We start from the raw sequence: 26,660 nt of genomic DNA, 5'->3' as shown, positions 1-26,660 counted from the left end.
ATTTTAGCGAACCAAATCAAATAAGATATACATGAAAACAAGTTATAAAGGAAATTAAAATTAGTTTTCATTTATTTTTAAGAAAGACTGCGAAACCATCGACTACTATCACATCAACACATTTGTGGAACATGACGTGAACAATGAAAAAAACGCCATCTGTCTGGGTGGAGTGTTTTGTTCGTGAATGATGGACTATTTACATCTGCGTATTATACTTCTTGTATATAGTAGTTGAGGTAGCAACAATGTAGTTTCAACCTCTTCTACGTTACTTGAAAACGCGGACATCACACAAATACTCAATAGCTGGTCACGTGCTCACGCGTTCTCACCTGTCACGCGGTTACTACTGCTGCAGCTGTCAGAAAGTTACTATAGCAACGGTCAAAAGCTACGAGCGTATTGTGGGTAGTATTAAGTTGATTTAAAAGGAAATAGAAGGGGAGGAAAGGTAAAAAAAGGTGGTGCGTTCGCTTCATTCAATTACCCAAATGTCAAAATAGTGAATTATTCAGCTCTAATGTCGATGAAATTGCTGACTCTAATCTTCAATAATCATAAAAAAAAAACATTACATTACAACCATATTGTAATTGTGCATTCTAAACCATCTGTTTTGCTATAATTTAAACCTGAATGATGGCTGATTTAATATAACTTCTGTGTGTTTGTGGTATAGCAAAGCCACAAAGGGCTATCTGCTCAGCCCACCGCGGGGAATCGAACCCCTGATTTTAGCGTTGTAAATCCGGAGACATACCGCTGTACTAGCGGGAGGTAATATAATTTCTATCACAGTTATTTTTATAACAATAAATCATGCAGCCTACAAATATAATTATTTTACAGTACATTCAGTATCTCAAGATTTGTATAATGAATGAATTTTGAGTGTTGTTCCCAGACCAACCACACTAAAGCACCAAAGAAGCCCTTTTACGCATTCCAAATTTTCAAAATTTTCGGGATTCAAATTGTAGTGTATATTAATGTAGATTATTAAGCACAAAGCTGCACAAAGGGCTATCTATGTTCTGCCCACCATGAGTACTGAACACAGGTTTCAAATTGTGATGTAAAGTAGTGTAGAAATCTACATAAAGGAGATGGTGAATCATCACCTGTAATTGGTTAAGAATGTTTCACCATTGCTTGACACAGATGTTGCTGAAGAGACATGTGATGAACACCTCAGTATGTCAGTCAGGTGTTGTGAAAGGTAACCTTAATGAAGTCAGTGAAATTTTAAAAATTCTCCTTTGTTCTTTGACTAAATATATCATGAATAATAAATAAGTATCAAATTATTATAACTATCAATGTTTTGTGTACTTATTTCAATGTTATTTATTAATTATGACACTTGCAATATTAGATACACTGTATGTGAATGACAATAAATAAATCATGTTTAAACCAAAGTAATTCACTTAGACAGAAACGTATCTATCTACAAAGTATAATAGTGTAAATAATTGAGTATTGAGTATGAAATGCACTACCACATACAAAATAATATATAAAACCGAACAAGTCTTGAGATAAAGATACGAGGGCAAGAAAATAAGCAGCTTCCAACTCAGGGGAAATCATTTATTAAAATGTGGAACAACCGTGTGTACCCCCTAAATAAATATATATATATATATATAAATTTCCAGGGGTCCCGTTTGATAGTTGTGAAATATACGTTGTCTGAATGGATACTAAGACAACAAAAAATGTTATGTTTTGTGAAATATATCACTTATGTTGCCAAGTTTTCTTCTCTTATATTTAAAATGAAAAGAGCTCCTAAGTATTAAAACAAAACAAAAATGAATTAACTACAAAAGTGTCACTTACTTTAATAACAAATTCGAAGTCCAATCACGTTTTGTTTTGCTTTTTTTTTGTCAAAAGAAAGTAAAAATGTTGTATACGTAAGAGTTTGAAATAGCTGAATACATGTAAATCTTGTAACGGATTTACCGTTATACGTTTATTTTAGTACCCATGTTTGTTTCTTTATAGCTTTCTTTTTGTATGTGACGTGCATTGTTGACTGTGTATTTAGTAAGTGCCGCCTGTTCTCGAAATTGTAGAAGGTTCTTGAGAATAAAAAATCAACAATACTTGTTTTACGAAAACTCAAGAGCGTTCGAACTTTGGTGAACGTTCTAGAGCAGTGGTTCCCAACCTTTTTTATGCCCCGCACCCCTAAAAAAATTTTAATATATTCTCGCACCCCTCACAGTAATTATTTATTTAATAATAAAGGTGAAGGTGGCCAAAACAAATGTTATTTCGCACACCCTGGAACGCTATCTCGCAGCCCTGATTGGGAACCACTATTCTAGAGTATCGCGTTGTATAAAAGCCGAGAGACAGTAATTGAAGGATATTATTATTGGACAGCTACAGTCAGGATGCTATAGGCCTCAGAAGATATAATCGTGACTAACGTCTATTAATCGGAAAACTACAGAATTGGATCAGGAATGTTCATAGATTTCAAACATTACAAACCATTCAACTTCTGTGAATCATCTTTGGACGTCAGTGTTTCTACGAGGACATTAATTATCTTATTCGGTAAAAGTCACCTTATAAACAGCGTTAAGCCAACCAAGATAACTTCGAGATTCATATTCAAATTCCTGGTTATTTGAAATAGTTAATACGTTAATATACGTAACATAATAAATCGAAGACTCGTCCGAAAAAAACAAAACCCGTAACAATCTACAGCACAGAATATAGTATATTTTCTACTAGTGAACTCACGTTTACAGAACCACTAATGTAAATTGAATGCTTGAACTATTCTTTTGCACTTTTTTCAGTTTAATTATCATAATATGTAATATAACATCATATATATCATTTATACTAAATATGAATTTATACAACATTCACAAGTACTAGACAAGTATATACAGGCTTATACGATAATCATAAATGTTATACAAGTAGATATAGGCTTTTACAACACTCACAAGTATTAGTCAAGTATACACAGGTATATACAGTTGTCACAAATATTAAGCATGTAGATATAGTGTGATATAACAGTCTACAAGTAATAAACAAGTATATACATACTTATAAAACAATCTCGAGTATTAAACAAGTATATACAAACTTATACGATAATAATAAGTGTTAGACAAGTGTATACAAACTTATACAATAGTAACAAGTGTCGGAGAAGTATATTTAGCGTGATACAAGTCTACAGGTATTAGACAAGTATATATAGCCGTATACAACAGTCAATAAGCACTATATGTTTATATATACAGGCTTACTTCTCCAAACGGGGGCGGAAAGTCGCCTGTAGGGGTCACTCGTTTTAACCACTTACATCACTATACAGTAGTGTGTTGTCTATTAGTCAGTCAGTAGACAGTAAAATGATACTGAACGTTGCAATTTGTATTGTCGTGGCGTCAATAAAACGTAAACATTCCACGAATCACGAGAAGAATTGTGAAAATGTAGGCTACAATAAAGTATGACATATTAACAAATGTATGTTATTCTTTATTGTTTTATTTACTCTTGAAACAGAACGCTTTCTGGGGTCCTGTGGAAGTACATTTAACACTATGTCACTAGCGTTTGAGACGTATCTGTAGACTATAAGAACAATCACAATAAATGTCTAATTGTATATACAGATTACGTTATAGTAGACCTGATCTTTTTTTTTTGTCCAGAATAACAATCACCATGCATTAATTTATAACTCTCACATGCACCCAAAAATTAATGAACTTTCTATATACTTTTATATAAGCAAATGAACAAGTCACCTTGTACATTATGACGAATATTTCAAATTACGTTCAAATTTACAATTTGAAAACCGTAAATAATTTAGTTGTATCGTACAAATAAATCAATTATATTCTGCAACACTTGCTTTTCTTACCATTCTTTCTGCAGTCGTGGCTCATTCCCACATAACCTTCACCAGTATCAATAATATAATCCAATTGAAAATAATAGTTTTTGTTAAATATCACGAAAATACTTCCCCACCGATGTAATGTATCTGGTGTAGTTAGTTGACCAGGTCAAAGTTCTAAAACTGAATTTCTAAAGTAATAAGGATACTTTTTAGGAAGTTCGACAGTTGAGATCACAAGCCACAAAACACCAGAAAGGAATATATATGTTTCTTGAACACACAAATTCTCAGTTTCAAACAGTTTTGCTGGAACAATAAATAATGAAACACCGAACCGTTTAAGTAATGATAAAACAATTTTTTTTATCTTCTACATAATAATATAAAAGAGTATCATCTGGTGTTAGAAAGAATGTTTTTACACTTAGAATCCCAGATCTACAGCTTAACCAGAAATGTGACAATTAATATCCGAATCCGTAATTTCTAACCATTCAGGAAGCTCAGTGCACGCGTTGACTTGTTACCATGGAAACTCTCTATCTTGTCAATAATGACGTCAGAAGAGACAAAAGAAATTATATGTTAAACTATTTATCTTGCAACACGTATTCTTTGCTTCTGGTTTGTCAAACAAAATCTCTCACATAGGTAAAATTAAACAGTTCTAGATAGATGTAGAAATTGGTAACTTTACAATATATTTCATGTAAGTATCTTCAACACAGGAGTTTTTATAGTTAATCTTTATAACTTACACTTTACTCACAGTATACTTTAAAATATTGTCAAAGTTCACATTTAAGACACTTATTACCAAAAGGGTGAACAACTGATATGGGTTAATGGCTGAAACTTTGAAGAGTTTTATAATCCGGACATATAAAAGTATAAAAATAATTTTCATACAGTGATGTGAATTATCTTAGGAAGATAATAAAATAATAACACGACAATATAAGACTGATAGATAAAAATTATGATGTTGTATATTATACATTTTTGTTTAAACATAGTAAATAATTTATCAATAACTGAAACTATAGCTTAAGTGGTTTATAAGTATGGATAAAATGGCACAAAATAATTTATTATTCATATGGATATAAAGAGTTACTGAATTAAGAGTGATAAAATCTTTATATGTAGAATTAGAATTAATCTTTTTTCCAATACAAAACATAACACTTTAAGTTCTATAGCATGAGCTAAGTTACTGCCGGATCAGTTTGATAATAAGGCATGTTTGCTACTAAGCGCAAAGTTTTACAATGACTATCTGTGTTGCGCCCACTATGGACAGATATCGAAAACCCAATTTTCAGCGTTATAATCAGACTTTCCGTTGAACCTCTAGAGGGCTTAAAAACAAGGAAGTTTTGTACACTTTTTTTATTCGTACTTGTAAGCCTACACGTACACTTCATTTTTGTAAATAAATGTCTACTATAACTATTAAACTAAATCTGTATGACACATTCTTAACCCACGGAACAACAATACCCATACCACAGCCGTCTGAGTATGCAGCACCAAACCAGTGACTAATAACAATAATAGAAAACAGTGGGCAAATTCGATGTCAAAAATGTGACACAAATATCAAGCACATAGTTCTAAGGAGTTACCTTTTATATATCGGTGAAACGGGAACTTATTTGACAATTGGCTAAGTTAACATCTTAAATTTCATTCTCATTTTGATAAACATTTGAAAAACTGGACATTCTATTTCACAAATTAAATGCAGATATACTACGTAATAACCAGATATTAATAAAAAAAATTAAAGAAGTTTCAGTCCTCAAAGGAATAAATACTTGTCACCCTTTTATATCCTAAGTCCATTTATCGTACCATATATATTCTATATTATGCTAGAATTTTAAATCTTATATTTAAACGACCCTCTCTATTTGTTTGTTTATTAAGTGGATTATCTGTACTCTATCTACCACAGGCACCGAAACCAAAAGTTTAGCGTTGTTAGATGTGACACCTACTACTAAGCCATCAAGAGGGGACAAACATCCCTCTCACAGTTGTTAGTTACTGTGCACGTGATAATGATTATTGTTGGTTTTAATTCATCGTGTTATATATGTGTGTGTGTGTGTTAACTGTTTTTTTATTAACAGAAAACTTAATTTTCAAAAGATCTGAAAATATATCTACTGTATGCGTTCACATGTACAAACGCTAATATTCTTCATTACTGTCTAATATAATTTACTAATGGAAACTTTTAAAAGTACATGGCTGAAGTAAATCAACAATACGTACAATCACAAACTCTAGTAGTCTAGAGCTACAAGACTTAAATCTCAGCACATTTATCAAAGAAAATGATCTCTATCCACTTCCAGAAACTAAAGTAAAACTGGTATTCAATTTCTTCAGCCTATGTTTCCCTGATCGGTGCGAACATTCTGTAGCTCATATTATTCAAAAAGTTCAGAGCCCGGCATGGCCAAGCGTGTTAAGGCGTTCGATTCGTAATCCGAAGGTCGCGGGTTCGAATCCCGGTCGCACCAAACATGCTCGCCCTCCCAGCCGTGGGGGCGTTATAACGTGACGGTCAATCCCACTATTAGTTGGTAAAAGAGTAGCCCATGCGTTGGCGGTGGGTGGTAATGACTAGCTGCCTTCCCTCTAGTCTTACACTGCTAAATTAGGGACGGTAGCGCAGATAGCCCTCGAGTAGCTTTGCGCGAAATTTAAAAACAAACAAAAAAGTTCAGCAGTCATTTTAAAATCTAATTTCCGTATGGCAACCTTCCACTTACCATAAACACAGACGAACTGGATGACTACAGCACCAGCCCCAGAGCATTTCTTACCCATATGGTCAAGTTCATAGCTGTATCGGCAATAAGTAAGGCCTGAACATCTAAATAAAGATCAGTGATTATTGAACATATTTGTAGCATGTTTATCAAGATATTTTACCATAAAATAGTGCAAATTAACATGATCAACGTAAATTACAAACAACAACTTATCTAAAGAAGACGACTGATAAAATAAAAATTAAGATAAAATCACTTATTTTACATGTTATACTTCATTCCCATAACAATACATTCATTTGTCTAGGTCAGTAGTTATAACACTGTAGAGATAAGAATTTTCAACGTATTACCCATTGTTAGTATATTAATCGAATCGCTTATTTTTATTTCTTAATAGTGTTCAAATATAACAGAAAGTGTTTGTTTTTTTAGCGCAACGCCACACAGAAATCGAAATCCAGATTTTAGTTTTTAAGTCCGTAAAATTATCGCTAACCCATTAGGGAACAGCAGGAAGGGGAAAAAATGTCACACAAATGACAAAATGCATAATACTGCATTTATTACAATAATCACGCTTAGTACAGTGTGATACATGAGGAACTCCTTTCTCCATGCTATTCCTCCAAGTGACATTTCTGCGGACTTATAACACTGCAAACAATACTTTGATATCAATGGTGGGCACAGCACAGACAGCCCACTGTGTAGCTTTGTGCTTAACTATAAACAATGAAACTCTGTGCTAAATTTAAACACTCATTATGCTAAGGTTGAGCAACACTTACAGATACGCTAGAACAACAAAAGTGGTTTAGACTAAAACATTCATACATTTACGTTATTACAGGATAATCAAATATACGTACTTCATAAAACATTAACACCAAACACGAATCTCACTGACCAGCGTCACGAACTGGTTATACATTGACTTAGTATGAAGCTAAAGATACTCTCCACATTGGAAGGTTAACTTCAACTGCGCAAAATACGTTTAGCCTAATGCAATCATTATTTTTCTTTATTATTTTTACTCTTTACAGTTACTAGGTCCACAGTGTTGTTCACAGGAAACATAATTTTCATTCTATAAACTAGAGATTTACTGTAATCACTGATTTACAAAAACTGACGTAGTAAATTATGTCGTAATATTCATTCGCGTGGGTCGTTACTTCAAGTGGTTAACATATCGACAGGTGTACAGATAGACGTATTAGCTCGTGATCACTGTGACTGATCTCATTACACGAAAAAACCTAGTGTAATGTTTTTATGTTAGCTCCTCCAAGAAAATCGTGGTTTCGCTTCGTGTAGATTCGTGGGTAAAATCTAAACGTAGCTAGTTTATCATGCAGCACGCTTTCCAGTAATATCAGTAATCACTTAATCACTGGCTTCGCCTCACACTCAAGTCTGGACTGCTCTCTCTCCTCGAATTGTTCTTTACTATTTCCTTCTTTGTTTTCTCTCTAATTATCCCTGATTGTGCATCAATGACAGCATGTGTTATACTAACTACAACAAAGACTTGTTTCTGCGGCCCGGCATGGCCAAGCGTGTTAAGGCGTGCGACTCGTAATCTGAGGGTCGCGGGTTCGCATCCCCGTCGCGCCAAACATGCTCGCCCTTTCAGCCGTGGGGGCGTTATAATGTGACGGTCAATCCCACTATTCGTTGGTAAAAGAGTAGCCCAAGAGTTGGTGGTGGGTGGTAATGACTAGCTGCCTTCCCTCTAGTCTTACACTGCTAAATTAGGGACGGCTAGCACAGATAGCCCTCGAGTAGCTTTGTGCAAAATTCCAAAAACAAACAAACAAAAACTTGTTTCTCTTTCTACAGAACTGAAACCAGCAATGCAGACATGATAAATTAGTAATTAATAAATGCGAGCGTGAATAGTAACTTACACCTAGATGGTAAATTGATGACTTACACCAAAGAAGCCTGCAAGATAAGTTAAACCAACAAAGCCTGGTACTTTATGCAATCAAAGCTAGCAATGTAAATTGATACTTTTATCAGAGTAGAAGTGGAAAGGAATTGTAAAATATATAACTGATTGAGTCACAATTTCAGTTAGAACAAATGAACGAAAAATAGTTAATTTCTTTATATTCACAGTTTCATAAATGATCTACTTCTTCATGTGACAATTTCCAAATTCTGACACTTTTTAAAATTACTATCCCTAATTTAACCTTTCATTGTCTTGTATGATGTGTTTCTGATATCTTTCTTACCTTTATGTTTTTATAATATTAATTTCATTTTTTTTCTCCATTTCGCAGTTGTAATCTTATACTGTTTTGTCCCCTTCACGCTGATTTATGTCTCTGTTTTACCAATGTTTCAAGCACACAATATTATAACACACAATATTTTGGACAAACTCTGTTTAATTTATGTTATTTTGTGTAGATTACCTTCTTCTCTTTTGCCACACTTTTTAAAATAATTTCTTTAGTTTTTCCCTTTCTCACAATAATGCCTTGTAGTTTATCTAAATTTATTAAAAGTTGGTCAGGGCAGCAAAAATATTTAGCTTCCTGGTATTCCAACTCGCTGCAATAAACACGTGCTCTTGAGCAAAAAGCGCGGGATTTTCAAAGAATGAACTCAGATAACCTCCCCTTCCGATATAGCATGAAATACACAATGTTTTTCTCGTAGCTCTAGTATCAAAACAGGACATCCTTTCACATGTGATCAATAAGATATTTATAGCCACCTCAACGCAACTTACATTTATGACATCACAAACATGTTTGCTCTAGATACAGACTTAGCATCAAAGTCAAATATTTTTATTGCAAAATTATTCGTTAAACAATGCATCAAAAGCCTTTACTTGAATGTTATAATAAAATACATATCGAATACTAGAAGTTGACGGATTGGAAATAAAACTATTTGCGTACATCTTATAGAAAAAAAATTTACTATGAGTCACTGATCTAAAATATAGCCATCTAAAATACATCCAGTTTGTGATGGATCAGTGTTTAAGAGTAAACTAATTTTGAATTATGTAACGTATGTGTATTCCATAGAATAGTATGGAATATTGGATAATTGCCTAACATATATGAACTTAGGTAAATCCTTGTTTAGTTATCTAACATTTATTCATTGTGTTCTTAAAATATTTTCTTAGTAATACTAGCAAACATTACACAATTATAAACATATCGATATAATGGGTTTAACTATGTAAGAAATACTTTAACATATTATACGGAGAGTTTAAAAGTATTATTAAAATATCTATAATTCTGTATTTTCAGCAATACGCACTAAATTTTAACTGTTTTGTTCACCCTAACCATTCTTGACCAGTTGGTTTATTTCATCTAAAAAAATGTCCCCAAGTGGCAGAGCGATATGTCTGCGTACTTACAACACTAGAAACTGTGTTTCGAGACCCGTAGTGGGCAGAGCAAACAAAGCCTATTGTGTAGCTTTGTGTGTAATTACAAACAAAACAATCATTTAAAAAATTTATGAACTGGTTGTTGAAATAAACTTTCCCGCTCTATTTAATTTCATATGGATAGAAACAAAATTAAGTTTATGTTTGTTGTTTGTTTTTTAACATCGTATAAAAATACACGAGGGTTATCTGCGCCGGCCTTTCCTAATTTAGGAGTGTAAGACTAGAGGGAAGGTAGCTAGTCATCACCACCCACCGCCAACTCTTGGGCTACTCTTTCGCCAACGAATAGTGGGATTGACCGTCACTTTATAACACCCTCACGGCTGAAAGGGCGAACATGTTTGGTGTGACAGGGATTCGAACCCGTGACCCTCAGATTACGAGTCGAATGCCTTTAACACCTGGCTATCCCGGGCCTTAAGTTTATGAGTTTTTATGATACTACAATCACTTGTTTTGCTCTACTAATAACAGTTTCGCTTACTCAAGTCAATGGTTGTCAAAGGTTCTAGTTCGTGAACCACCTATTTTTATTTTATTTTATCTCAGTGAACCGCTATTGTATTAATAGATGTTGAGTACGTTATACTAAATGATTTTGGATCCTTTACTACGTTGTTAAAGTCTGTGCCGCCACATCTGACAAATTTCTGTCTGACGACTGTGCATCTTGACAAAAAACTGCAGCGTTGTTTCCATTGTAAAAGACTCCATCGTATGGGTGCTATTTATACAAGGCATACGCACCCATTCTCCCTAAAGTCTTACGTAATAACTTTATAGTAAGAGGGTAACGATTTCCCAGTGTCTCTTTTAACTGTTCGATTACGACTTGACCAGTATGTCTTCATATAATGTGCCATAAATACCCATTTCAATCTCCATCTGTTTGAGGTATGTGACAGTTAAAGTGGTATGTCGTGGAAAACATTTATATATATGTATCTTGTGTCGCTTTTCCAGATGGAGAACTTTCTTAACTATGTTGCATACTGTTGCCTGAGTCGTGTGGAGCGTTTTCTAACATTTACTCTTCTGTTACAAGACTTCGCACTTTGCTTATCATGAATGGGGTATGACTTGTCGCAGGGCTCTTGCTAGACAGTCATGAAATTCCAAGTTTATCCATATTCCTTTTGTAGCAGCGCAATCACTATAAGGGATATTATATCCTGAGAAATTCTATATATCCGACCTGAACACAACATTTAAAGTGTATGAACATTTTGACTTCAGAAAGGGATGTAATATATTCTTTCCAAAAGCGATTGATCTTCGGAGATATCACATTATCTACAAAATACCAAGCAGTGGTACGTTCCACCACGACTCCATATCGGCTGTTATTATCATGTAACTTATTTTAACGTATCTAAACTTACATAACTCGACTTATATTTCTTTTCCTTACCTGCAAATCACAAATTGAGAACTTCTGTTGCATGTACCTCTAATAATAAAATCACTTGTATAATATGTTATTTAAAAGCAAAAAATAAAATAAAAATAACATGATTTTGTTTGTTTGTTTGGAATTTCACACAAAGCTACTCGAGGGCTATCTGTGCTAGCCGTCCCTAATTTAGCAGTGTAAGACTAGAGGGAAGGCAGCTAGCTAGTCATCACCACCCACCGCCAACTCTTAGGCTACTCTTTTACCAACGAATAGTGGGATTAACCGTCACATTATAACGTCCCCACGGCTGAAAGGGCGAGCATGTTTGGCGCGACGGGGATGCGAACCCGCGACCCTCAGATTACAAGTCACACGCCTTAACACGCTTGGCCATGCCGGGCCGAAATAAAATGAACAGTTACTTGCCTGGGATTTTTTAAAATACAATTACATATCTGTTTGATTTTTTCCAACAATTCAAATACTTTTCTATTTCTTTCTTTGCCATTTTTCCAAACTTGAAACGTTGTGCTCTATCACAACCTGCTCTATGGTTAGTTATAAATGACGTTAAATAACGAAAATTTTACTTGTACAAAGCAACCGCGATAGTTAACACATTGACTGGTTCATTTTATATTCTAAAATAGCTTTACCTACTATCTTCGTGATTCTCTTTACCTGACTCATCAATTAAGTAATCTAAAGACGATTCGCAGAACGCCGTACTTATGATTTACGTTCGAATATAACTACAAAAACTTGACATCACATCCTTCGAAATTTCTAGGCATTCTAGTACACTCTCTAACTAACGAGCTCCCTTAGTGAAACATCAGTATGCATATGTACTTTTAACGTTAGAAGCTGGGTTTCAATACCCGTGATGGGCAGAACACAGACAGCCCATTGTGAAGCTTTGTGCTTAACTTCAAACAAATCTAACAAGTTATAACATTAAAAATATAGTTTTAAACGCGGCCCCTTTCTTTGAGATAATACAAAAAATTATAAACTACCATATTTATCTGAATATAATACGCACTTTTTTCCTCTTAAGTACCTCCCGAAAAATTGGCTGCGCATTATATTCGTTCAGTTTTGTTAAGTATTTTACTAGAAGCTACCTCCGAAAATCATCAAAGCATCCTCAAAAAATGTTGCGTATCCTATAAAATGATGGGATGGATCAGATGCTGTGGGGATCAGAAGAGAATGAAACAAAGGTTCAAGAAAACCAATCCGATGGAAGTGACAATTCTAGCGATGATTGATATTTATGTGAAAATGAATTATTAGCTTAGTGTATTACCACGAATAAATGTTTTAATAAATTTTGTAAAATTGACATGCAAAAAACTTTCAATGAAAGATTTCAAAAACTTGTTAATTCATTGATAGTTGTAAACTGCATTTAGGAACTGTTCAATAAATTTTGTACAACTAACGTGTAGAAAAAAACACATTTTATTCAATTTAACCTTTCAAAATTAGGTGCGTATTACATTCGGAAGAGCATTATATTCGGGCAAATACGGTACAGTAAACTGTCTAAGGCTCAGCAGGTAGTGTTACACTGTCATGTTATTCTCTGGAGTTACCCAAGTGGCTGTTCTCTCATTGATGTAATTCCAAAATTGACCACAACGGATGACGTTTAGCTTGGTTTGCCTATTCTTCAAGATTCTACAAATCACATCATTAATTCCTTTCAATAAAGTATAAGATGTCTGTCAGAATCTGCTTAACTATGGAGTTCGACCTTTCTTGTATTATCAGGGCTTGTACGGCCATACGATGTCACCTCATTTTATCAACAGATAATTTAAGTATTTTACAGGTAAAATCATATATGTCATCGACGGTGTTTCTTAATATCTCTAGATGTCCTTCGTAACTCTTTCAGATAACTGTTCTCCAGACGAAAGAATGCACGGTCTGATGGCACTTTCTGTTCTCTCCTGACGATGTGTGGCCAATAGTTTTATTTCTGCTATGCGATAACTCATTAGTGACAGTGTAAAATATGATCACACGTTTTCTAATGTTCGTCCATATACATGACTATTTCATTTAACAGTGTCTGTGGTTGTATTTGGGTAGTTCCAAAGATCTGCAAACACTCTGATTCAAAATTCCATTCCTTTTCCGACTGAAGTTCAAAGGGGACGACGAATCTTGAAACAAATTCGTTAAAGAGATTCTACTAAAAGGTTTTGCTTTCTGGTTAGTAACAACATACGTTTATGGCCATTTGGTGAACTTATAAAAATCATTGAGTACCTATTCACACTGTTACTCTAGGGAAAGTACTAAACACACCAACAATAACTTTCCAATGGTCTTCAACACTATTGTTGTAACTGTCTATGATGTTTCTTTTGTGGCCCTTTCAACTCAAAGCAGAGTTCACATGTTTGATACCAATTTTGCGTACAACACAGCACCTAACACAGTAAAAGTGTTTTTTTACATGCTTCAGGGTCTTCTTAATACTCAAGTGCCTGGTCACTGGAAGGTTATGGAGAAAACATAGTGTTTTGGAAAGAGGAGGATAGGGAAATACCATATGTAATATTTGTTTTGTCCACTGACGTTTTCCCCTTTCTAACATAATGAGCTCTCTTGTAAACATAAGTAATTAAACATAAATAAATAATTAGAACTTTATTTTTGGCTTTGTGGAGCAGCTGTTTGCTATGAGGGCCTTGCTGTATTGTTCTTGAACCACTGAACAGTTGGTTTCAAACTTGTAACTTACGCATAAGCAGGTTACAGTTAGATGTTAGAACACATAAGTTCTTCATCATTACTGGTGGTATCTTGGATTACACTGGATATTATCTATACTATGTTGGATTACACTGGATATTATCTATACTATGTTGGATTACACTGGATATTATCTATACTATGTTGGATTACACTGGTTATTATCTATACTATGTTGGATTACACTGGTTATTATCTATACTATGTTGGATTACACTGGATATTATCTATACTATGTTGGATTACACTGGATATTATCTATACTATGTTGGATTACACTGGATATTATCTATACTATGTTGGATTACACTGGATATTATCTATACTATGTTGGATTACACTGGATATTATCTATACTATGTTGGATTACACTGGATATTATCTATACTATGTTGGATTACACTGGTTATTATCTATACTATGTTGGATTACACTGGTTATTATCTATACTATGTTGGATTACACTGGATATTATCTATACTATCTTGGATTACACTGGATATTATCTATACTATGTTGGATTACACTGGATATTATCTATACTATGTTGGATTACACTGGATATTATCTATACTATGTTGGATTACACTGGATATTATCTATACTATGTTGGATTACACTGGTTATTATCTATACTATGTTGGATTACACTGGTTATTATCTATACTATGTTGGATTACACTGGATATTATCTATACTATCTTGGATTACACTGGATATTATCTATACTATGTTGGATTACACTGGTTATTATCTATACTATGTTGGATTACACTGGTTATTATCTATACTATGTTGGATTACACTGGATATTATCTATACTATCTTGGATTACACTGGATATTATCTATACTATGCTTCTCTATTTTCACAATGTTTGTGCTCATCATTTACACATGGTCTTAACGTGTCACTATTTCTATGGTTGCAAGTGTCACTATTTCTATGGTTCTATGGTTCTATGGTTCTATGTATAATGTTAAAGTTGTACTCCTGGAGTTTTTGGAACCATTTTGCTACTTTCTACATTACGAAAATTCATCAGCCGTTTCTGTACTGCATAATTGTTTTTTGAAATGTAATGATGGAAGTGACTTAGGACTAAAAATACATAATACCGCGTTTCTGGGGCATTCACTGCCTTGATATAGTAGGGAATCACAAGTTATTTTCCGTGTGGTACTTGTGACAAAGCTGCTCTCACCACAAAATCGATGGTATCCAAAAATAAGTAGATCTTTCAGAACCGGGTATGTCAGTACAGAAGTAATTATCAATTCCTTCTTCGCCTTCTTAAATGCTTCTTCATAATTAGAAGCACAAAACTTATGTTTTTCAGAGTAATTTATGTAGAAGACGAGTTGTATCAGAAAAATATTTTACAAAACAACAATAGTAACAGAAAAGTCCTCTTACTTCATGTACATTATTTGGTGTAGATCCAGTAGATGAATTTGAACACACACTTTCCTTGCTGACTGTGTGTCCCAGAAAAATTGCCGGTCGATAGAGTAATTTACAGTTTAACATTCTCTTTCCTCAACTAATCCAGTGTTATCAGAGTTCTGCAGGATATCCAATTAACATATAGTGAGATCATCAGGGTTTTAATAATAAAAGAAAGAAGGAAGGAAACGTTATCTAACATTTTCATACATATAATTTTTGTTCCTTTAAAGGGCTCATCTACGTTCGAATACACTAGAAAAACAATCATGTCAGATCTTTCAAAATTTCTAGGCATCCTATGCTCTCTAGGTAACGGATTAAGATATCAAAAATATAGCTTACAACAATATAATTATATCAAGTCTTTTCTAGTAATATATTCAGGGATTTAAATTTAATTTAAAAAAAGCCATTACATATCGAGTTTTCTCTAAAATAGCATGTCTGGAATTTTCTTTCAATATATTCTTGGCTAAACTTTTCTCGCAAAATAATCACATAGGTCTGATATTTGTGACTGTTCTCTAGTTTTTTTTTTACGTGTTGTTCACTTTAAGCGTTCATATCTTAACTTTACTTAAAGAACGAGGTTCGTACATTCTTCAAAAATACAACCACGTGTTTAATTACTTCTCACAATAAAATAAACTTATCGAACTTAAGTTTTCTACATATTAAATTGTTTGTCCAGGTTTTTCTAACAAAACAATAATTCATCTACGATTTTAGAGCAAAACATTATGTTTCTGGAATTTTTTTAACAATGTAATAATGTTTTTAGGTTTTGCTACTAAAACAGTGTGTCTGTATGTCTTAGAAAGGAATCAAGTATCTCGAAATTTTGAACTAAAGTACATACGTGTCTGCCTACAAACACCATTAAGTTGAAACAAGAAACTTTTCATGTTTACGTAATTTAGGCATCAACACATCCAGCCACCTAATGTCGCCTATTTTGTACATGATGCAGTCTTGATGCATATGTACTAAAAACATAATATATTTATTTTTTAAGTGTCAACATCCTCTTGCATAACAAATTTTCTTTACACGCAGTCTTCATATAACTATTTATCGAAACTAAAACTTAATCACACAGTTTCAACAGAAACGGCCCGGCATGGCCAAGCGCGTAAGGCGCGCGACTCGTAATCTGAGGGTCGCGGGTTCGCGCCCGCGTCGCGCTAAACATGCTCGCCCTCCCAGCCGTGGGGGCGTTATAATGTGACGGTCAATCCCACTATTCGTTGGTAAAAGAGTAGCCCAAGAGTTGGCGGTGGGTGGTGATGACTAGCTGCCTTCCCTCTTGTCTTACACTGCTAAATTAGTGACGGCTAGCACAGATAGCCCTCGAGTAGCTTTGTGCGAAATTCCAAACAAACAAACACCAGAAACGTTAATAAGTGTAGCTTATATATGCATAATAGGACTGGGTAACTATGTGTGTTAGTAGCTAAATACAGTTAACTCAAAGCCATTCACTACTTTTAACTCCATAAAATTGCATTTCTCATTTGTTCTACCATACTAATGTAGTAAGTAATTGTTAATGATTATGATCTTTTTTCTGTTGTTCAAGATTTCAAAGTTGCAGTGTTAGTAAACTTGTATGCTCACGAGGTAAATATCGAAGTCAAACCTTGAATCCCCAAACACTCAAGCTAAAAAATATAATTTACATAAAATACACAAAAAATATGTTCAGGATAAGCTTTTCACTAAGTCAACTCAACCAGATTAAATCAGTACATCAATCATAATGTTAAAAGTTTGAATTCATTTTTCTTGTCAGAATGTCCATATGTTTTACTTCTCATACGTAACAGACAGACTAACCATAGTTGTTCCGTCGTAAATTGTTACAGATTACTCACTATTTTATCGTTACGTAAGAACAAGTCGCTTTACAGTTTTTTTGAAAACTTCCACTTTGGTCTGAAGAAAACTTAGATAGATTCTTGTAATACCTTAGATAACACTTCCTGTTTTAGCTACTTAGCCTCAGAAAGAACTGAACATTGTAATATAAACACACCGTTGTTATACAGAATAGGTGTAGCACGCACTAAACTTGAAAGGTCGGAAAAACTCTATAAATGTGAATACAAATTAAAATATTTCTTTCCTCTATGATGTCCACATCATTAAAAATCACTTTTCTAAGACACATTACTTATGAGTTATATATTTAAATTAATTTACAACTATACTTCATCATCATGTAACAATACTTTATTCCAAAAACATTCAAAATAATAATTTTAATCAGAAGTTTAGGAAGAACATATTTAAACGGTAACAATATAATAGAAAGTGAGATAAAATATGAAGCATACACGTTTAATAAATTACATTGTTAAAGGAAACTAGTATAAAGAAACTTAAATTATAAGTATAAACGCTGTATCTTTAAAACAATAATAAATATCAAATAAAAACACTAAGAATCTGAAACTTTATGAAATCTGACAAGCTTCCAGTAGGCATCATAAGTCTTTTGTGTAGGAAAAAATCATATTTGTTTGTTTGTTTTTAATTTCGCGCAAAGCTACACGAGGGCTACCTGTGTTAACCGTTCCTCAGTAAGACAAGAAGGAAAGTAGCCATCCACCGACAATTCTTGGGCTACTCTTTTACCAGCGAAACCTAGAATTGACCGTCACATAAATAACGCCCCACGGCTAAAAGGGTGAGCATGTTTGGTGACACGGGGATTCGAACCTGTGATCTTACGATTACGAGTCGCGCCCTAATCATCTGGCCATGACAGGCCGAAATCAGAATTTTCAGTAAAGTATTTTGCTAAACATTAATTTTGGAGTCAAAAGGGATTTTCATGTTAAGACTAAAAATACTTTTCTCCATTTAAAAATTAACAAATATCTTTTGTGTAATCTCTCAAACCTCCGGAATAAACTTCCAACATGTTTTTGATAAATCTTCATATTTTATCTACTATATTCACTATCTTAATTTTATGTGAAGTTCGTCAATTTTAGAAGCCTCGTATCCATAAAAAATACAAAACAATTAAAATTATAATTTTCTTTCTTACCAGAATTTCTTCATGTTATAGTAAAAAACTACATTTGCTTACTCTTAAAACTCTTAAAATTATACATTTGTTTCTAATTGAACTTGATTGTTAAGACTGTCAAACTTTGTAACAAACCGTTGGTAAAAATTTCTTTATCTAGTTACGTTTCGACTCCTAATTTGAGGGTCACGGGTTCGAATCTCCGTCATACCAAACATGTTTGCTCTTTCAGCCCGGAGGACGTTATAATGTGACAGTCAATCCCACTCTTCGTTCGTATAAGAGTAGCCCAAGAGTTGGCGGTGGGTGGTGATGACTAGGTGCTTTCTCTCTATTCCTACACTGCTTAATTAGGAACGGCTAGCGCAGATAGCCCTTGTGTAGCTTTGCGAGAAATTAAAATACAAACAATGCAATGTTAGCAAATCAAATATATTTTTAGCCATAGTCTAAGGGAGAATCTGCAATGAGACAAGATCAAAGTATTGTCTGCAATGTGAGCATACTTTAATAACTTCATATTTGTCTACGTTACGGAGTTAAACCCAAGTTTCATTATTTTTGATAGGCTTAATGTAAGGTGTGTGTGTGTGTGTGTTGTGACGGATTTAATATTATGTATATATTTCACTATCTATGTTTGTTTTAGTTTGGTATATATTTGGAACTGCGTGTAATTTATATTGATAAATGTGTATTGCGTAAATCTCGCCTGTTTTCTAAATTTCTAGAAGATTCTTGAGGGTAAGAATCAACAATGTACATATCTACCCAAATTCCTGTATTGTTGGGCTAACTGAATCTTCGAGAATCTCGCCTAACGAGTATAAAAAGTACCCATTGCCACATGCAGGGAGACAGTATAATATTATAATATTGTTGAGTCGCTACTGTCAGTATGCTATAAAACTCCCGAAACTATGGAAAACTACAGATCTTTGTCCAGAAATGTTTATAGCTTTCGAACATTACGGACCATTCAACTTCAGATAATTAGCTTCGGCTATTAGTAGTTCTACGAAGGCATTGTGAGAAATTTACGTGAGTCAGCTAGCATTCCCGCCAAGTGAAGTGTACCTACGTATTAATGTAGAATAACTTCGCTCTACGTGAACCATCGATAAAAAATTCAGTTTCAGATCAGATATGACTTAGTATTGTTTTTAAGTTAGTAAAACTCATGTATATAAATACGTATTTGTAATAACCGTTATTATAAACTGTACTGCTGTTTGTATATTAAAATAGACTTGTGTTGAGATAGAAAATAGTGTATATCAATCTTGTTGGCAAATATAATAGATTTGGTACATATCGACATTCAATTAACGTTTAAATTAAAATTGAAACTTCTAACTATTTGACATCATAATACGTTAATATACATGACATAATAACTCAAAGACTCGTTCGAGATAAATTATAATACATAACAGTGCAGATTTATGTTTATATTCATACACACCTATATAAACTAAATATATAGTTATATCCTGTCCGAGTGTTGGTGAGTTTTGAGTTAGGTCTACAGGGTATCGAAATCGACTTTTAAACATAACAATTAAGGTAACAACTACCACTTGTCATGGGTTTATATCTAAGCATATTAAATTCGATCTACTATACAGCTGTAGATCTACTTTAAATTCTTGTAAGATAGGCAATAATGTAAATATATACATTCTAAATTATTAATATTACTACTAGGCTACTCACTAGCCTGTGGAAGCTGCATACCCGTTACTGCTACATAATTCAGATAACACTATGTAACACAAATTTTGTTCCTGGATAGTATGTGTTACTTCTTAATTGCTTATGTTGTGAAAGTACAGAAAATGACCATTCTTCCCTTCAAACTTTGATTTTGTGACCTGGATAATAAAATTTAGAAATTAACCTATTTTCTGTGTAAAAAGGCCAAATTTGCACATTTTCATTTATATAAGGTCTGAATAAAACAACATATGAATCAAGATTTACATGTATCTATACTAAAGTTATACAAAAATGTTTAGAAGTGAGTAGTTTTTCGAGATTTGCGACTGTAATGTAAATCACTTTCACGTATCAGTCCCCAAATACAGTCTCCCATCATATTTTCGTTATACGCTTCTTGGTAGCAACGTTCAAAGTCCAGTATATCTTGATGGAAGCACTCGCCTTGCTCCTCTAAGTATGCTCCCACATTCTCCTTAAATTTATCAAGATGAGCGTCAAGGATATGAACTTTCAGGGACATCCTGCACCCCATTTTTCCGTAGTTCTTCACCAGAGCCTCAACAAGTTCCACATAATTTTCGGCCTTGTGATTGCCCAAGAAGCCCCGAACCACTTCGACAAAGCTGTCCAAAGCTCTTTTTCTTTCCTACTGAGCTTCGTGGGGAATTCTGTGCACTCCAGGATCTTCTTTATTTGTGGTCCAATGGAAACACCAGCTTTGACCTTTGCCACAAACAGCTTAGGGAAGGAGTAACGAAAGTACTTGAAGGTTGCAGACTCCTTATCAAGAGGTGTGACAAATTGTTTCATAATACCCAGTTTTATAAGCAATTCTGGAAACAACACCTTCTGGAGGTCCACTAGTGGCTCACACTTGACATTGTGCCTCCTCACAGAGAACTCGATCCGTTGTGGCCAATGCTTCCTGTTGTAGTGTGCTGCGATGTCCCTGCTGTTCCAAAGGCATAGATAACAGGGAAACTTGGTAAAGCCTCCTTGGAGACCCATCAGGAATCCCACCATTTTGAAGTCTCCAATAACCTCTCAGCCATGCTCATCATACTTCAAGACAGACGCTGTTATAGAGTACTTTTTCGCTCTTGTCTTGATAAATAGGCCACAAATATTGCAAAATGAGTCTGGAGAATGCTTGCAGCTTCTTGATACCATCTCTGACAGAATCAAAATAGGTCTATGTTTTCACTTAGGCAGCTAGAACTAAACTGAAGTGGTGAATGGTGAGCCCCTGTATATTACTATGGAAAGTTCTTGAAAATTCTTGTAAGTTCGAGAAATTTCTCTGTCAGCTGAATCTACCTGGAATGCTGTGGAAAATGGGTAAATTTGAAAATTTCATTACCCAGGTCACAAAAGCAAAGTTTGAAGAGAAAAATAGGTCTTTTCCATTTACTTTAGGCATAAGCAATTGGGAAATAAGACCTTCTGCCCAGGAACAAGAAAAGGTAAACATTTTGTTACATAGTGTAGTCTTTGTTTGTTTGTTGTTAAGCGCAAAGCTTATCAGTGCTCTGACCGCTGAGACTATCTAAATCTGAATGTTTGTGCTATAAGCCCGAAGAGAATGAGATAATCGTTACAATGATGACATCTTGTAATTCTTAACTTATGATGATAATAGCCTATATACTTTAAAAAGTTATATATTGATTTATTTATAAGCTTAGTGAGCGCTGTACAGAAACTGTTAATTTAAAATACAGCCATTTTAAATTGATGACAAATAGTAGAAAACGAATATATAAACATAATACAGTTGCTTATACTTAACCTGGCGTTAACAGATAAACGGATGTCCTCGATACATTTTGTTCGTTGATCAATCTCTCTCGCACATGTTACGTTAACACTATCTGCATCTGTGGTAAAATAAGCCTGATGAACAGCAATTATGCTATCGTCACAGCGAAACCTAATCTCTCTTCCACTACACGATCTTCTTTCCTCGATTTCTGAAATTAAGATTAATGAGATATGTTAACCTTTCGTGTATATAATCTTTTATTTTATCGTCTTGAGTGTGTTATGTATTTCATGTTTAACGGAAAGTTACCCAATGGGATCTCTTTTCTTTACTCACCGCTGGTATCGAAACACAATATTGTCTTGTGAGAAGACAATAGAAGAATAGTGAAAATTTTGTTTAATAGTCAAAATGTAATTGTGAATCATTTTTACCTAATTATAAAATAATTTCATTTTTTGTACGAATTTTACCACATAGATACCTTTATTTTATTTATTTTTTAAGTTAAATATAATATATTCCCATTTTATCGTAATACTGAAAGATTTAATTTACATATGCTGTTAGTATTTTCATTCGCCAGTTTTACAAACACACAATAGTCCTATTTCTGGTCTTATTATGATAAGAGAACATAAAAAGTTGCTTCCCTTATATGTAGTCTCCCGTTGTGATAAGTTGAGTCTTCGGACTTACACTCGTAAAATCGGGGGTTCAATTTCTCTCAGTTGACATAGCAGTGGTTTTGTTGTAGGAAAACATACACACACTCATACGTTATTGTAGAAAACACAAAGACGCCGACAAAAACTTCAAAACACAAAATGTGAAATCGTACGTTTGCATATATCTCCGCATGGACCCAACAAATTTTCAGGCCAAATTTGGTGAAGATCCATCAACATGGGGCGAAGTAGTGGTAAAAAAAAAAGAAGACAAAAACGTCCATAAAACTGCAAAATGTAAAATTGTAAAATTGCATGTACCCCTCCCTATATGGACCTAATGAACCTCTATACCAATTTTGGTGAAGATCTACCCACACCTTGTAAAGTAATTGTATGGGTATAGAACCGAAAAGTATTATTCTATTTATATAAATTTCTAATTTTGTTTTTATTTAGATAAACGGTCACACTTTAATCAAAGGAATAATTTATTGTGTTTAAAACAACAGTTTAGCAATTAGCTTTATATCTTTATTACGATTTATAAACAAAATCTATATCAACTTTATTCGTTTGTTTTAAAGCTTAGCTACAAAAAACTATCTGCTATATTAACCGTGGCAATCGAACCCAGAATTTTAGTATCGTAAGTATGTAGCCCTTCTGATGTCCCTTTCATTAGTTAAAGCTAAAAAAATAGTCGTAAAGCGCCACAGACAGATCGATGGTAAATACTGACGGCAGAAAAGAAAGGGTGGTCTCCATATAGTTAAATCATAAACGTTCTTAATGTATATGAAATAAAAGATATTAGTAAAAACAGAAAGTTCTACGAATTTCAGTGACATATGAGCTCAAACGTTGGCAGTCTCATCTCATCTGAAAAAACTGTTAACGGCGAACTCTATTCCTGTATACTGTCGTAATCCCGTTTTATAAAATATGAATACTTAAGATTTGATGAATATTCACTCAGAACTAATGTGCAGAGAAAGAAGTAAAATATACAAGGTATGTGGTGAAAATATGGTAAACTTAATACTGTTTGTTTTGGAATTTCGCACAAAGCTACTCGAGGGCTATCTGTGCTAGCAGTCCCTAGTTTAGCAGTGTAAGACTAGAGGGAAGGCAGCTAGTCATCACCACCCACCGCCAACTCTTGGGCTACTCTTTTACCAACGAATAGTGGGATTGACCGTCACATTATAACGCCCCCACGGCTGGGAGGGCGAGCATGTTTAGCGCGACCGGGATGCGAACCCGCGACCCTCAGATTACGAGTCGCACGCCTTAACACGCTTGGCCATGCCGGGCCCGGTAAACTTAATAACCACTGCAAGTGTAACTTTTGGTAAAATATACCAAAAATTTAGAAACATTGGCATACATATATGTTTAACAATTGGGTATGTATTCGTTTATCAGTGAGAAGCCGAGGCAAACTTTGATTGATTCAAAAATAACTTTCAAAGTACACGGACTAAATCCACTTGAAACAGTTTATCTTTCGTTCTCTTTGAATGAGCCAATGGTTATAACTTCAACCGAGCTTGTTCGTGTTTCTTTGTCCACTGTACCATTACCAAGAGTATTATTTAGCGAACTTAATATAAACCAATCAAGTATAATGATAAGTGTCCAAGGAATTCAAATTTTGCCCTCGGTAGCATTTTGAAACGTCGATTTCCACTTTCTATCCAAAAAACACTTTTTTTTTGTTGAAAATGTAACTTTGTTATTAATTCAATAATCTTTAATGCCTTTTTATTTTACCTATCTGTTATATCAAACGCTTGCCGTTCAGTATAAACCTCCGGATGAATCATATTTAATTACATAAAACTTGAGTAAATTATAAAATAAATATATAACTTTAAACACTCTCACAAGCACATACAAAATACACAAAAGAACCTCATTCCAATTAAATGTTCTTTTTTTTTTAAAAAAAAACTTTCACATATCCTGGATATACTCAGATATACTGGATAAAAATGCGATATACACTGGACTGGCATATTCCTGGATGTGTTGCTGAAAGTTTATATGAAATTTCTATAATGAATATTGCGTAATAATCGGATTATCAGTTTGTTTTTAACCTAATATTATTATTGCATTACTAATATTAACACCTAAACAGGTTTTTCCATGTACTTGGTTTTAACGAACAAGTATTAGTTATATTTGTAATAAAATAAATGCTAACTTAAAAAAAAACGTTCAGTTCCGCGTTTTTTTAATATTCTAATTTCAATGAAATAAAATGAAATATATATTTTAATTTTTATTATAAGTATTGCAATATAAATTAAATAATTACATTAACCGTTGAGTTTTCTAAACGTATTAGCTATTAGGTGAAACTAACAGTAATTTTTGAATGATGGTCAAACTACTTAGTTTATTTATTGAAATTATAAATAAAACGAGTAAGTAGCATGTTCAATAGTTTTATAGCGCCCTTTCAAATACAATTAATATGATATCTGCCTACTTTTTTCATATTTAGTATTATATATTCACATTTAATATTGTTAAGTTTCAGTTTCAAGTACATAACTGAGCCAGGCACTGACTTAACGTAATTCTAAAGTTTGCCTGAGCTCTTGCGAACGCGATGAACGAACACGACAAAAAATTTTATCTAACGTTCGTCATTCTTAGACATAATATTTAATTATAGTTAGTAACTACGTAAAAATATCCAGAATTATTAATAATCACCAATACCTTTTGGATTAGTTCTTGTAATATATAAGCAAAAGAAACTGAGAAAATACGTTAATTCGCCGAAGAACCAGCCTTTCCCTGAGAGCTTCATATGGCCTATTTCACCGATACCCTTTTAAAAGCATTTCACTCCTATTTGCGTCTGGCGCTCCCAGTGCTACCGCATCTTCCATCTTATCTTGAGAAATCTTTTAGTTTTTAGCGCCATCTAGCAGAAATATATGTAACTAAACACTTGAGGCGTAGAATGTTTAATATATATATATGTATACATATATTTAAATTTTAGAACTTTAGATCACTTTTGTATTTGTAATGTATTTTTTAATTTAAATTTTAAAATCTTGTCTAAATAACAATCAAAACTTAAAAATCATGCAAAAACTTTAGAAAGTTAAATATATGCACTTTTATGTTTTCTTATAGAACTAGCCTTATTTGTTATTTTATAGATTTTTTTTCTATATGTATCGCATCGTTTATTTTTTATATCACAGACCTAGAAGTTATAAAAATTAGAAACTTCAGAGAAAAAAATGTAGTATTTGGACGGAAAATCACTATAAAAAAAGGTGTTTCAGTATATTATTTCACTGTATTTATAGCACAACTTCGTATAGTTTTAACTTTAAGAAAGCTTATTTAAAGTGCTCTAGGTATTCAAAACCCGGCATCTATGGAAACATTATTTGTAAATATATTATTTAAGATTAACCAATTTAAATGTATTCGTATATCCAAACAAGTCTAATAGTATATGTTTTAAGCACTCATAAGACCGTAACAACAACCTGCTAAGTTTAAGCGTAAAGAAATACTTGAGAGATTCTTACGTCTTCTATTTTGCTAAGTCTCGATAATATTTCCCAAGAGATGTTGGAAGTATTTACAGTCAGAAGATCGGTCAGTTCAAAATTAGGGTTTTATGGAACTGCGTTTGTATTGAGTGAACAAGATCGGTAAAGCTATTAGTTATATTAATTTATTCC

The 26,660-nt window shown here is 33.6% G+C and overlaps 1 protein-coding gene across 2 annotated transcripts in view; it reads right to left on the bottom strand.

The window, feature by feature from the left end:
* LOC143230414 (uncharacterized) overlaps positions 1-25,816 on the bottom strand; it is a 57,721-nt gene extending 31,905 nt beyond the window's left edge. For both annotated transcript variants that reach the window (XM_076463927.1, XM_076463928.1), the window contains exons 1-3: positions 25,672-25,816; positions 22,295-22,475; positions 6,685-6,788 (exon numbers count right to left, since the gene is read on the bottom strand). In XM_076463927.1, coding sequence (XP_076320042.1) covers positions 6,685-6,788; positions 22,295-22,475; positions 25,672-25,762 — 376 coding nt within the window. In that variant the 5' untranslated portion in view covers positions 25,763-25,816. The remainder of the gene's footprint in view (positions 1-6,684; positions 6,789-22,294; positions 22,476-25,671) is intronic.
* Positions 25,817-26,660: the final 844 nt, after the last annotated feature.

This window comes from Tachypleus tridentatus, chromosome 10, assembly GCF_004210375.1.
Source record: "Tachypleus tridentatus isolate NWPU-2018 chromosome 10, ASM421037v1, whole genome shotgun sequence".
Lineage (NCBI taxonomy): Eukaryota > Metazoa > Arthropoda > Merostomata > Xiphosura > Limulidae > Tachypleus > Tachypleus tridentatus.
This window is presented reverse-complemented; position numbering and strand designations above follow the sequence as displayed.